At 40.6% G+C, this 14,392-nt stretch overlaps 1 protein-coding gene across 1 annotated transcript in view; it reads right to left on the bottom strand.

Moving 5' to 3' along the window:
- The window catches only part of GNS (glucosamine (N-acetyl)-6-sulfatase), a 58,373-nt gene extending 45,951 nt beyond the window's left edge, over window positions 1-12,422 (bottom strand). Inside the window, exons 1-4 of the mRNA XM_059402546.1 lie at window positions 12,052-12,422; window positions 7,048-7,107; window positions 3,620-3,826; window positions 777-842 (exon numbers count right to left, since the gene is read on the bottom strand). Coding sequence (XP_059258529.1) covers window positions 777-842; window positions 3,620-3,826; window positions 7,048-7,107; window positions 12,052-12,240 — 522 coding nt within the window. The 5' untranslated portion in view covers window positions 12,241-12,422. The remainder of the gene's footprint in view (window positions 1-776; window positions 843-3,619; window positions 3,827-7,047; window positions 7,108-12,051) is intronic.
- Between the last annotated feature and the right edge of the window lie 1,970 nt (window positions 12,423-14,392).

The raw sequence follows: 14,392 nt of genomic DNA, 5'->3' as shown, positions 1-14,392 counted from the left end.
GAAAGTCAGAAATCATGCTGGGCTATACTCTGTTGCAATAGGGATAAGACATTTTGGGTCGCCTGGGTAGCATGGTTGGTTAACTGTTTCGGCTCAGGTTGTGATCTCAGGGTTGTGAGACTGAGTTCCGCATTGGGCTGAGACTCTCTCTCTTTCTGCCCTCCACTTCCCCAGCCCTAGTCAAATAAATCTTTAAAGAAAAAAAAAAAAGGCATTTTTTAAAAAAGGGAATTACTCATTTAGTACTGAACCGGATTTTTTGACTAGATTTTTATTAACTATTAGCACAGTTTCAATAATCTGTCGTAGTTTAAAAAGCCACAAGTAGATCAGACAGAACAGCAAAATATGTAACTAAACCTGGTGTGATGCAGGAAAAACATCTCCCAGAGGAGTGACTCACAAATCAACAGACTTTAAGAGGAGAAAATAGCTAATCAGGGACGCCTGGGTGGCTCAGTTGGTTAAGCAGCTGCCTTCGGCTCAGGTCATGATCCCAGCGTCCTAGGATCAAGTCCCACATTGGGCTCCTTGCTCCACAGGGAGCCTGCTTCTCCCTCTGACTCTGCCTGCCTCTCTGTCTGCCTGTGCTCGCTCTCGCTTGCTGTCTCTCTGACAAATAAATAAATAAAATCTTAAAAAAAAAAAAAAAGAAAATAGCTAATCATAAATGCAGAGCAACTTATGTCAAAATCAGAGCTAAATGAGAGAGTAAACATATTCTATATCTGTAGGGCTGTGTGTGTTAACTGTCACTGGCTTCAATAATCACTCACCAAGGCGTACCAGTAACTCCAGCCGAGAGGGACATGTTCCAGTCCACCTGCATCTGGGGCTCCATACTGAAAAGCAAGACAAACAGGACATCAGAGGGGCGCCTGGGTGGCTCAGTGGTTAAGCCGCTGCCTTCGGCTCAGGTCATGATCTCAGGGTCCTGGGATCGAGCCCCGCATCAGGCTCTCTGCTCAGTAGGGAGCCTGCTTCCTCCTCCTCTCTCTCTGCGTGCCTCTCTACCTGCTTGTGATCTCTCTCTGTCAAATAAATAAATAGAATCTTAAAAAAAAAAAAAAAAAAAAAAAAGAGAAGACAAACAGAACATCAGAAATGCTTAGCTATGACCAGATCAATAAGAAAGAGGAAGCTTTTAGAATCCTTTCAGATCAGTGCCTGAAACCAGATGTTCAATTTTCCCAAACACATGAATCAAGTCGAAAAGTAAAGAACACTAAAACCTAGGAACTACTGAAGGAGGAGTTTGTAAACTATGGCCGTAGGCCAAATCTAGCCAGCCAACTGTTTTATATGATCAGTAAGCTAAGAATTTTTTTTCCATTAAAAAATACAAACAGCAATCAATAGAGGAGTATTCTGTGACATGTGACAGTTACAGGGAATTGAAATTTCAGTCATGAAGTTTTTTTGGAACGCAGATGCACTCATTTTGGTTTGTGTCTTTCTATCTGCTTTCATGCTACAACGGCAAGGTCAAATACAGGAGCCCCCCTTATTTGCAGTTTCATTTCCCATGGTTTCAGTTAACCAGTGGTCAACCGAAGTCCAACAGCAAATAAGCCTCCTGCCAGAAGGTCACAATGCCTGTCCTTCACCGCTCTTCTTACCATGTAGGTATTTTATCATCTCACACCATCACAGGAAGGGGGAGTACAGTGCAATAAGACACTCTGAGAGACACAAGACACACATAATTTTTATTGCATTCTATCGTTGCAATTGTTCTATATGGTTATTAGTTGTTGTTAATCTCTTACTGTGCCTAATTTCTAAGTTAAACTTTATCACGGGTACATATACATAGATAAAAACAGTATATTATAGAGTTCAGTACTATCCGTGGTTTTAGGCATCTACTGGGGGTCTGGGGAAGCATCCCCGTGGATAAGACGGTGGGTGGGGGGAGTATTATCATCACAAAAGAAAAGCTCAAAGTATTTACTTCTGGCCCTTTCTAGAAAAAGTCCATATAGCTTAGGCCACGAAGTTCATTTCTGGAGTTACTGAAAGCGAAGACTGAACACTCCAACTGACCTTGTGGTTAATGACAACCAAAATAAGCAGACTATGAGCTCTCAGCTTATAACTTCACTTGTCCTGATGATGAAACCTACATTTGGAGCTCAATTTATTTGATGAGATGAATTAAGTGACCAGAGACTCATCCCATTTATCTCAACAAGGTTTAGTATTGCCCATTTATTTTTATTTATTTATTTTTAAAGATTTTATTTATTTATTTGACAGAGAACACAAGTAGGCAGAGAGGCAGGCAGAGAGAGAGAGAGAAGCAGGCTCTGCACTGAGCAGAGAGCCCGATGTGGGGCTCGATCCCAGGACCCTGGGATCATGACCTGGGCTGAAGGCAGAGGCTTTAACCCGCTGAGCCACCCAGGCGCCCCAGTATTGCCCATTTAAAAAAGAATTTAATTTATGAGAAATCTTTGTATTTTAATGAATTTCTCCTAATTTTGTATACAGAATTTTTAAAAAAGATTATTATTTATTTACTTGACAGAAGGTACAGGAACAGAAAGAGCGGCAGGCAGAGAAGTAGGCTTCCCCCTAAGCAGGGGGCCCGAGCGGGACTCAATCCCAGGACCCTGGGATCATAGACACTTAACCGACTGAGTCACCCAGGTGCCCCTATTTTTGTATACACATTAAGTGATCTCTGATAGGCAAAGTAGTATAAATTCTCTTTATGACCCACGTCTTACCTCAATAACCTAGTATCTGTACTTATTTCTCATGATTCTTTTCAAACTGACTTAACCTTCCTTCCAACTCACAAGGTTGAAAATTCTCCCAATTGTGGGGAGGGAAAGAACGAACAGAAAATTCAGATTAAATATTAGTATCTTTAGCAACCATGGATAAAGTATGTAAAAAAAAATGTACATCTTTTCTTTGTCCTGCATCCCCAGTTTTACTATGAGAGAGAACCCAGACATTCCCAAATAAACGGTTTCCTCTAAGTTTGAACTCTGAGTAAAAGCTAAGACCAATGTGGTGAACCTGGGGGCCATGAAATCTGGACTTGGCCAGCTATAGTGGGTATCCCCTCATCCAGGCACCCAAGAGGCCAGCACATCCACCACTAAGCCAAATGCTGTAGTGGCCTGAATATCCCAGGCTCGGGGTGTTTTCCCTCTATCAGTGATCACTCCACATTTTCGAAAATGGGAACAAAAAGGGATAAGTCTGAAGTTGTTATAAGGCAGGAAAGGTGGCAGAAGGAAAAAAATTCTTCATTCTCTTCCTGATAAAGGGGAAACGGAGACAAAGATACCATGAGACGAACATGACAAGCAAAATCCTTGAAGAAAAAGGGGAAGATGCATCAGACAGCAGCAGTCATAGGACAATTAAAAAAAAATGCTATGAAGCTATTTAAAGGAAGAAGAACTATAGTACTTAAATCATGTAAATATGTTCATGTAAGTAAATTCTTGTTTAATGTGCAGATTAGGAGAAAACTATACCAAAAACATTTTACATGACTCAAATGGATAATAATTTAAAAAAACATGAATTACATTAATTTACATTTATAAAGCTTTTTTTTTTTTTTTAAAAAAAGGAATAATGAGATCATTCAACCTACCTCATTTAAGTATTTCCCTGCGAAAAAGGTTTGATAACCACACATCGATCTGAGAATTGCTGGGAAAGTATTTGGTTCTTGGATCTTCTGCCAAGACTTACTACTGCAGTTTCCCTCCAAAGTGTTGTTAACAACGTGATGATTATGTGGGTACTTTCCTGTCAAGATACTGGCTCTGCTCGGGCAGCAAAGAGCACTTGGCACATACTACAAAGCGAACAGAAGCAAAAAACCCAGTTACACAAGAAAGATGGATTTCTCCTCATTTCTAAAGAGAGTAAAGAAAGCTGCTTAATACTCTAATTTTGAATTTCTAGTTTCCCATGGAATAGTTTTTTGGTTTTTTTTTTTTTTTTTTTTGTTTTTTTGGTAACACATAACACTTCAGAGCTGCTTTAAGTCACATAGTAGAGACTGTAAACAAACCAAGAGAACAGATTTCTTTTTCAGCTGGTTTCTTGCTGCAGAATAAGTTATTCCAATCTCATCTGCCAAAGAAATACTTACATGGTAGGAGCTAGGTCTTTTTTTGTTAAAAAGGCTTCATGCCCAACCTGGAGCCCAAAGTGAAGGTTGAACTCAGGACCCTGAGATCAAGACCTGAGCAGAGATCAAAAGTTGGATGCTTAACCAACTAGGCCACCCAGGCACCCCAGGAGCTAGATCTTAACCAAAAATAATGACTACTACCTGAATCTAATGTAGCTGAGAGGCAAAGGTTCATTTTCAGGATAATCTGTAGCTTTATATAATTCCTATATCACTTAATGGACAGAGATTATTTTTTCTACTCTAATGATTTTTCCATTAGCTACTATCATCAATAAACGTAACCTATTTTACCTATTATTTGTGTATATCTTAGTACACATCACCAAACCACTTTACAGAGAATAATACTAGTTTATACCCACACCAGCAGGGAAGGAATGCTCATTCAAGTACACCCTTGCCAAACTTATGTATTATCCCTTATTAAATACTTGGCATTTCTTTGGGCTTTCAAATTGGATTTGGCATTTTTAAATACTGGTGAGGATGAACATTCTCCACATGCATACTGACCAACTGTGTTTACGTGAATGACTTGTTCATATGCTTTGTACATTTTTTTTGTACATTTTTTTCCTGGGGCATCAGCTTCTTGTTACATAAAATCTGAGTTAAGGAAGGATTCTGTCATGTTACAAATATTTGCCATTTTTTACTTTTGCTTTTTCAATTTTGTCAGATTATTTGACTTCTGTAATTTTTACATTGGCAAGACTTTTAATCCTTTCGCTTGTCTGCTGACCTATTTTTTTGGTCGCTATCACACTGTTTACTGTATCTTCATTTTACATTTTGTTATCTGGAAGGTCAATTTCCTCCTTTAAGAAATTACCTTGATTGTTCTAACCTATTTATCATTACAGATAAATTTAGAATCACTTTATTCAGCCTTTAAAAAATCTTGTTGGGGCGCCTGGGTGGCTCAGTGGGTTAAGCCGCTGCCTTCGGCTCAGGTCATGATCTCAGGGTCCTGGGATCGAGTCCCGCATCGGGCTCTCTGCTCGGCAGGGAGCCTGCTTCCCTCTCTCTCTCTCTCTGCCTGCCTCTCCATCTACTTGTGATTTCTCTCTGTCAAATAAATAAATAAAATCTTTAAAAAAAATTATTAAAAAAAATCTTGTTGGGATTTTGATTAGAATAAACTTATTAAGTATTCTTATTAAGTAGTTTTATTACATTACGAATGAAGTTCTATAACCTTATTTATAAACATAGGTCTTAACCATTACTGCCCAGCAGCTATACCTAGAGTCTGCATTTTCCTGCTGTATGAATGGGCTCTCTCTCCTCCAGTACTTCTCTAACTGGTTATATAGAAGAAGATTATTTTTATTTTTTCATTTCTATTTTACTAAACTCTATTAATTTAAAAAGTTTTTGAACAATTCTACATTTTTTGGGTAGAAAATACAAAGATGTGGAAATAATAATTATGTCTTTTTCCAATATTCCAGCTAATTCTGCAGGATTCATGCCGATCACAACAATTCAGAACAGCATTAAGTGACAAGTATTGGGCCCCTGTCTCATCTCTAACAGCATTGGCCTGAGTCTTGCACCTTAACTATAAGGTGTGCTATTTGTTTGAAATACTCATCATAATAAGGACGCATTCTTCTAACAGTTCAATAAATTACCAGGAAAGGATGCTAAAATTTCAAAGGGCTTTCAAGCATCTATTAAGATGAACATTACTTTTTTCATCTTTCAACTACTGATCTTGTTGGTGGACAATATAACAACCACTATTACGTAGTATTTACTGCAACTCAGGTGCTGATATAAGTGCTTGCTTTACATGTATATATTCATTTAATATCACAAAACCCTGAGACAGATTTTAGGACACCCAGTTACAAATGGGAAACTAGAGAGGTTAATAACTTGCCCAACATCAAACAGTTAGAAAAGAGGCAGAGAGAGCATTCAAAACTAGGTGATCTAGCTCCAGAATCTGTGCTCTTAAGCACAACACTATGTTGCTGTTTAATGGATTTCCTGATAAGCTAGGCTACTACTTACTTGGTTATGTGCATGGTTCCTGAATTTATTAGTATTTTATTATGGATCTTTGCAACTCTTTGCATCTCCTTCCTTCCCTCATTTGGGCTCCACACCAGGCCTGAACTCCTAACCCTGAGATTGAGACCTGAGCTGAGACTGAGAGTCCGATGCTTAATTCAATGAGCCACCCAGGCACCCCTGCATCTATGTTTACATAGACATAGCTATTTATACCTCATACATCACATATATGTGTATACACACACAAGATACTGGTTTTGTTTGGTTGCTATTATTTTTCTCAGGCTGACTGTCAGGGTTAATAGGGCTTTGTAAAGTGGCTGGCAAGAGTTGACCACAAAGCAATTTACATTGCATAAATGTTACTTGATTCTTACAATTCATTTCCAAACCTCAAACAGTAAAGCTTTAAATATTCTCTAGTTCTGAGCTATAAATCAAACTGGCTTAGAAAATACCTACAATTATGGGGCGCCTGGGTGGCTCAGTGGGTTAAAGCCTCTGCCTTCGGCTCAGGTCATGATCCCAGGGTTCTGGGATCGAGCCCCGCATAGGGCTTTCTGCTCAGCAGGGAGCCTGTTTCCTCCTCTCTCTCTGCCTGCCTCTCAGCCTACTTGTGATCTCTGTCTGTCAAATAAATAAAATCTTTAAAAAAAAAAAAAAAAAAAGAAAATACCTACAATTAAGGTTCAAATTGTAAAAAGTAGTATTTCAATTAAAAGCATTTAAATCACATTATATAAAGTCCTTCCTTTAGATCAGGCATTTAACTAGGTCTCCCCAAAAGAGCATGCTTCTTCTTAGAACATCAACATCAAGTCTCACAAAATTAAGGTAACTTTAAAACTTACAGCACTGGAGAAAGTCATCCCCATTTCTCCAATGAGAGCCTTGGTTTTCTTTAGTGGTGTCTGTGAAGTAAATAATCATCTGTTAAGCCATTTCCTCCAATAAAAAAAAAAACACACAGAGACCAAAACTCACGTTTTTTGCATCTTACTCGCAATGATCAGCTCCATTTGACACTAAGAAACTGCCAAAAGAGTTCTGTTTCTGGAGATGAACCAAACAGGTTTGGTTACAGTCAGTTATATCCCATGCAAAAGAGCAGTGGGGTCACAATGCCTGCAGGAAGGGAAAGTTCACAGCTGATAGCATTATTCTAGCAATGCTGATTTCAATGTAATGAAATTTTGGTGCTCTCTTTTGTCAGCAGCCCTCTCACAAGATAGATGGGGCAGATCTCCATTAATTCATCTTTAGGAGCAGGATGTGGGCTAAGAGATGAAAGGAGCCTTCCCCTCTTTAAAAACAGAGAGGTTTTAGGTTCCCAGAGCCAGATAATGTCCCAAAGCCCAGAAAAGGACTCAAATATCATCAGTGATGGAGTCCAAATGCCTCCTTTTCAATCACAAGCTCAAAACCCCATGCACTAGGCCAATCACAACTTCAAGTAAGGACTTGAACCAGATGGCAAGTAGTAGAGACAATAATCTCAAATCCTAGAGTGAGGATAAAAGTATGAAGAAGGTCATTAAAATACAAATAAAAGGAACACTAACAATCTTTATTTAGATTCCAGACAACAAAAAAGGACCACTGAAGAGATTCTAATTTTAGTTGTATTTTATCAATCAGTTCATGATGATTTTGAAGTACCTTTGAAATCTGAGACCATATTCAGTATAGTTTTAAATATACCTTATAGTGCAGTAATTCCTTAAAGATCACCTAAATATGTGATTATGTTAACAAGGTTCTTGTTTATAATACTGTATAAACGACTCTCCCCCACTGTTTTATATAAATAGTAAAAAACCTAAAGAACCCATAAGCTCAAAAGGATGAGAATTCTAACTTATTTAAGAAGATCTTTCATAAGTGCATGAGTAGCTCCAGAATAGGTTTCCAAGGAGATGCTACAGATCTATAAGTCTTCGTTAACCTTCAGAAGCAATGTCACCAACTGAGATCCTCCAGAAAACATCACTGGGTGCTACTTTCAGGTAAAGAATATTGGGCTGAATTAAACACTGGTTTGACAAGAAATCTGAGTTATGACAACAGAGGGAGGGGAAATGAGAATACAAAGTATAAATGGGAAAAAGGACATTGTGAGTTGATTATATGGAACTCAATCCTCAAACTGTTGGATAAATATGCAACAGTACTGAAGAATATCTAATTGTTTTTTATTTTTTATTTTTGAAGATTTTATTTATTTGACAGAGAGACACAGCGAGAGAAGAAACACAAGCAGGGGGAGAGGGAGAAACAGGAAGCCCGATGTGGGACTTGATCCCAGGATCCTGGGACCATGACCTGAGCTGAAGGAAGACATCTTCAGCTGAAGGCTGAAGGCTTCCTTCAGCTGAAGGAAGACATCTCAGCTGAAGCTGTACCACCCATGTGCCCCAGAATATCTGATTTATAGTAAGACTATAGTATGTGATTATAACCCATTTGTTAAATACTTAACGTGTGTCAGGCACTGATCGAGGCCAGGATGAACAGAAGACAAAAGGTCCTTGATCTCATGACCTCTGTATTCTTGGGGACTTAAATAACAGGTAGACAATCATTTCAGGCAGTGAAAAGTGCTATGAACACAATAAACCAGGATGATGTCCTTTAACTGGCGGGAGAGGGGGAAACTACTTTAGTTGGGTGGTCAGGAGAGGCCTCTTTCAGGAAGTAACTTGGGTACTCAGAGTTACATGATGAGGAGGCCAGCCATGCTAAGATCTAGGAAAAGGTGCTTCCAGGCTAAGTGAATAGCAAAGACAAGAGCTGCCAGAGAAGATGCACATGTGAGGAACAGAAAGAAGGCACATGTGGTGGAAGTAGCACAGCAAGTAAAGGAGACTGTGGGGTAAGACAAGGTCAAAGTGTTAGGCAGGAGCCAGCAGATGATGCACAGAGATTTTAGTGTCAATAAGAATTTGTCTTAATGACTGTAATTTTTATGCTGCTAACACCAGTACAGTGATAACCATGTCTGCTAAATCAAACAAATCCTAACAAGAACCACGCTGTACTGAAAATGTCTGTGTCTATGCTAATCTAAATGCTAAAATGGATCCTTAAGATACCAGCAAAGAGAGTTACAAGGTTGGTCAGGTCAAGATTGTACAACACCGCTTAAGGAGCAGTCAATCTGATACCTGGATCTGGGTAAATGCATTACTTGACTCATCCAAAGCAAATCCCTTCCATAAAAATCCTAAGGAGTCATTTACTTTTTTGGCTCCATGTATAGTGGCTCTGAAATAAAATTTTAACATATTTAATAATCATTGTTTTCAGCAAAGACATGATGTGTTCGTCCCCTACATTACATCATGGCTCCTTCCCTTACTTCCTTGAAATTTTGACCAAATGTCAGTTCTTCCAGGGTGAATGATTTTAGAAAGAGCAACCAGTGAAGTAGAGTGTATCCATCCCACCATAACATTCAAGTAAAATAAAATAGGAACTATTCCCTAAGCAAAAAACCAGAGTCCCACAGATGATACCTGCAACAAATACAGGGAAATGTTCAAGATGATCATAAAAGACGATTTCAAAGATGACTGAAAGATTCTACATGAAACACTACAGGAAGTACTAGAATCCTTCTACCTGAGCTGGTCTGGTGGACTGGACTACGGTTTATTTGGCCAACGATGGCAGCAATTCATAATCCTTTTTGAGCCAGAGACCTCATTCTCCACAAAATTGAAGATAAAATACAGAGTATTACGTATAAATTAAGGACTTCCATGATCCCCCTGGTGTTCCTAAGTATCATCTTAAGAATCTCTGATCTGAAGTATAAGTGAGTAGCTGATGTGGTTATGTGGAATGACATCTGTTACGTCAGTATTCTAGAATATGAGAAAAATGGGGCTTCAAGATCATAAGACACCAGGCTTTGCTCCTTATTAGCTACATGAACTTTGGCCAAGTTACTTAACACCCTCTTAGTTTCCTCTTATTTAAGGGAAGGACAATATGTACAGCAGAGAACTTTTATGACTGAAACACAAGTATAAAATACTTCATACTCTTACTGCTCCAAGTAGGTTTTCAAATGCTGTTACTGTCTTAGTGATTTCCCTTCAAGTCCTGCTTGACAACTAGTGGTAGAATACCCTGGAAAAGGATACAAGAGAAGCCAGAATACCCCAGAGAGTTGAGAGCATTAAATTTGACTTGTTCCCCACTCAATTTTGGCTCTTTAGTATAAACACCTATAATAAAGAATCTGATACTGGTTTAAAGAAGCAAATACAACATGCTAAGGAGAAGATACCTCAAAGCTATACAGACCACACCTGTGTTCTGTAAAAATTAAGAAACTCAATTCTGAACACCTTATATTTCAGTGATAAACTTTTGTTTTCACCAGAGATGTAAAAGCTTGACCTTTTAATTGTCTTAGTCACTAAGCTATTACTAATTTTTGATAGGGATGGCTTGCCTTTTCTAGACAAAGCACTTTTCAAGGACGCACATAAAGTTTTTTTGAAGGAATTTTGTGAGGAGGGTCAGTGGAGTGGTGGGAATGGAAAAAACAAAGTAAATTCCAGGAGAGCAATTAAGTCAAGACTCTTCAATGTCAATGTGGTGGAGTAGAAACTAAAAGGCAGTGAGGCATATGTGGCACAAAATGTAAATGCAAGCATCTTAAACATAAACCAGAAAAGTTTCTCAGCACTGTGAACACAGTCCTGAGTAAGAAATACATTTTCACTCATTATCCAGAAATATATATATGGATATGCGTACCTTTATCATATATACCCACATGTATCACACCAACATTTTCTATTCTACTTTATTTCACAGGAAAGTAAAAAATCTGGGAGCTACTCACTAAACTGATTTCACAACTCACTTATGGGTTGAAATCGGCAGTTTGAAGGACACTGAGGTAGGGTGTTCCCAGACAGTGTAAGTTAGGAACCTCTTGCGTGAAGTGTTTTCATAGTCTCAGCACTTAGCTGAAAACAAAAAGATAACTGAAACGAAGAAATAAATGACATATATATTTTCTTAAAAGATAAGAAAAATGCCATAACCAGGATCAGAGCACTCATCAGAATTTTGACCTGTTTCAACTACATAAGTGCCTTGGGAAAGCCACTTTCTGGAGCCTCCATGAGTAAGGGGTTGGGTAATGCGCCTGAAGGTCATAAATTCCAGAACTCTAAGATAAAGAAGCAAAATTCACTCTGGGAAACAATGAAGTCTCATAAAAAAACACATTTAAAATGGAACACGGACAATAGTAGCAAATGTATCGGCCAGGTGTTCAATTAAGCTAATTGAATTCTCTCGATTCTTGGGAGGCAAAGCGCAGCCTGAAGAGTTTGACAACCTATCCATCAGATTAGTTGATCTCAGCACTTATTAAATATCGGGCACAGACACTGTACATGGAGATAAACACAGAGGTGGCCTAGGTCCTTTAAAGAGAGAGCTGGACTTGTCCTCAGATCCTCTAAGCCAAAAGAAAAACGAGGCTTGCGTGCTCTTAGCCAGCACCTGCTCCTCGTTGGTTCAGCCCATCCCTAACTGGCGTCCAGCTGTTTATTTTGAGCTATAAACGCGAACTCCGCAGCACTAAGGTCCAGGTTCGAACCTCTGTGTAGTGCGTGCATGTGTGCCTACTCAAAAGAGACGCGGGAGAGAAAGGAAACAGAGTCCTGCGGCCCCTCAAACTTGCGTATGGGGTCAGGCGTGGCAAAAGCAAAACCATCCAGGATCAGGCACCCAGCTCAGGGAACTGGGGGTGGGGATGGGGAAAGAGGACAAGAAACCTGGGGGTCAGCCGGGGAGATCGAGGGGCGGGGCAGAAATAGAAGCGTTACCATGCCGCCGAGCACTTCGTCCTGGTCGTCGGTGAGGATCAGCACCACATTGGGCCTCCGAGAGCCCGTCGCCACCCCAGAGACCCCCAGGCAGCTGCCCAGCAGCAGCAGCAGCGCCGCGCTGCAGGAAGGCAGGTGACGGGGGCTGTTCCGCCGCGGCCCACTTGGGGCCAGAGGCAGGAGCCACATGGCAGACTGGGTTCCGGGGGTGGCCCCGGGACCGAATGGAGGGACGCGCAAGTGTCTGAAGGCCAAAAGGCGAACGAACTGCAGGAGGAAAAGCGTTGCCGGGAAAGGCCGGGGGACTGGGGTCAGGCGTTTTCTCCCCTAGCACGATCACGTGAACCGGAGACAGGGGGCGGAGTACGCCTTGCGGTCACGTGAGGCCAGACGGGGCAGGACTGCGAACGGAAAGGGAGGCGGGGCGGATCCGTGGGCCGGAAACCGGAAGTGGGCTCCAGGGGCGAAGAACCGGTCGGGCTGGGGGTTTTGCGCTTGCTTTAGTCTCAGGCTCGGGTTGGCTTCGCGAGCGCTGTGTATGTGAACGCTTGGTGCGAGGGTTAAAAGGGAGAGAAGATGATGGGGCGTCTGAGTGGCTCAGTGGGTTAAAGCCTCTGCCTTCGGCTCAGGTCATGATCCCGGGATCCTGGGATCGAGCCCCGCATCGGGCTCTCTGCTGGGCAGGAAGCCTGCTTCCTCCTCTCTCTCTGCCTGCCTCTCTGCCTACTTGTGATTTCTCTGTCAAATAAATAAATAAAATCTTAAAAAAAAAATGGAGAGAAGATGAAATGAACGAGGGAATCAGCTCACAGTAGGCGGTTAAGAGAAGGGAGGAGAGTGCTTACCTGATAGTAAGGTCAGCTGGTGGGCGAAGTCTGGTCTCTGTCGTATTTTATTCTCGAGTCAACAGCCACTTACGAGAGCCTTTACGTTGAATCATTTCTCATTTTCTCTACAGCTCACCTGTTACACTCGAAGCTGGATTCTGGCTCAGCTTTCTGGACTCCAGCCTCAGCTGATAAAGTGTTTTCAAACTAACGATTTAGGGATATCCTGACAGCCTAATACTACTTGGTGAATTTTTGAAAGCCCTTTTAGAAGATGTTGGAGGATATGCACATTGAGCAAAACAAAACCCCTGAAACATGGTTACCCAACCACATTAAGTAATGTTTAGGGGGAAAAATTCCATGTACTAAGGCTCCAAATATTTCTGTGATACAGAAATACAGGTACAGCTCTACCTCAACCGTCTGCTAAAGTCTATGCAAACAGAATTATCCCTGGCAAGGTGAAGGGTCAAGTTTTATTCCCAACTTAGAGTAATAACCTGTACCTCCTGGCTCCTAACAAAGTGTATTTTCTCTAAGCGAGACCATCTGGCCTGAAAAGTGTTTTAAAACTCATGAAAGCACTATAATGAGTTAAAAATAATTGTGGGAGTACTTTGAAGTGTCATATATTCAACTGTAAGTCTTATGCAAAAGGAAGTGTTAACTTTTTGAAAAAAAAAAATAGGTTTACAGAAGGCAAGAAAACCTTTACAAAATGAAGTAAAGTTCCACTGTAAGAAAAATTATTCTGGGAATCTGGTAAGAGTCGTTCCCAGATGGTCAAGGTACTGGGTTACAGCCTCAAACTATGCTCATTTTGCAAACTGGTGTAATAATCCCTAGGAAACCAAGACTTCCAGGAGACTTCTGGCACAAAGAAGAACCTGCATTGATGCCCCAAATTGTTAGATTATATCATTGGTCTTGGTTCAAGGCTACTTTATGAACTATCTGATGGCAGAGATTGTATAATTAAGAGCCAGCTTTATTCCAGATGCTAGACTAATGCTGAGGAGACACTGTTCCTTTTTCATGGAGCTTGCAGTCTAGTTGCAGAAAAATATACAATCTAATAATCACAGAAGTGTATAATTACAAATAAGGAGACATGCTATGAAGGAAAAGTAAAGAAATGAACATTTTAAGGAGGTGGGGGGCTGACCTAATTTTTTAAAAAAGACTATTTATTTGACAGAGAGGGAGAGATCTTAAGTAGGAAGAGAGGCAGACGGGCGGGGAAGGGAGGAGCAGGCTCCCTGCTGAGCAGAGAGCCCAATGCAGGGCTCTATCCCAGGACCCTGAGGTCATGACCTGCACCACCCAGGCATGGGGCAATTTAAGGATTCGCTGAGGAAATAAATTTTCTGTGGCCCTGAGGAGTTTAAATAGAAGATCATTTGTTAATGGGATAGTGGGGTGGTAGAATGTCTCCTAGGCACAGGGTACAGCATTTGCGAGGATATTGAGGTAGTGCAAAGAACTAAAAGATGCCAGTGTAGCTGGAGCAG

The sequence above is a fragment of the Mustela nigripes genome, chromosome 6 (genome assembly GCF_022355385.1).
Source record: "Mustela nigripes isolate SB6536 chromosome 6, MUSNIG.SB6536, whole genome shotgun sequence".
NCBI classification, from domain to species: domain Eukaryota; kingdom Metazoa; phylum Chordata; class Mammalia; order Carnivora; family Mustelidae; genus Mustela; species Mustela nigripes.
Note: the sequence above shows the minus strand (reverse complement) of the source record. Positions and strands in the feature narration are given on the sequence as shown.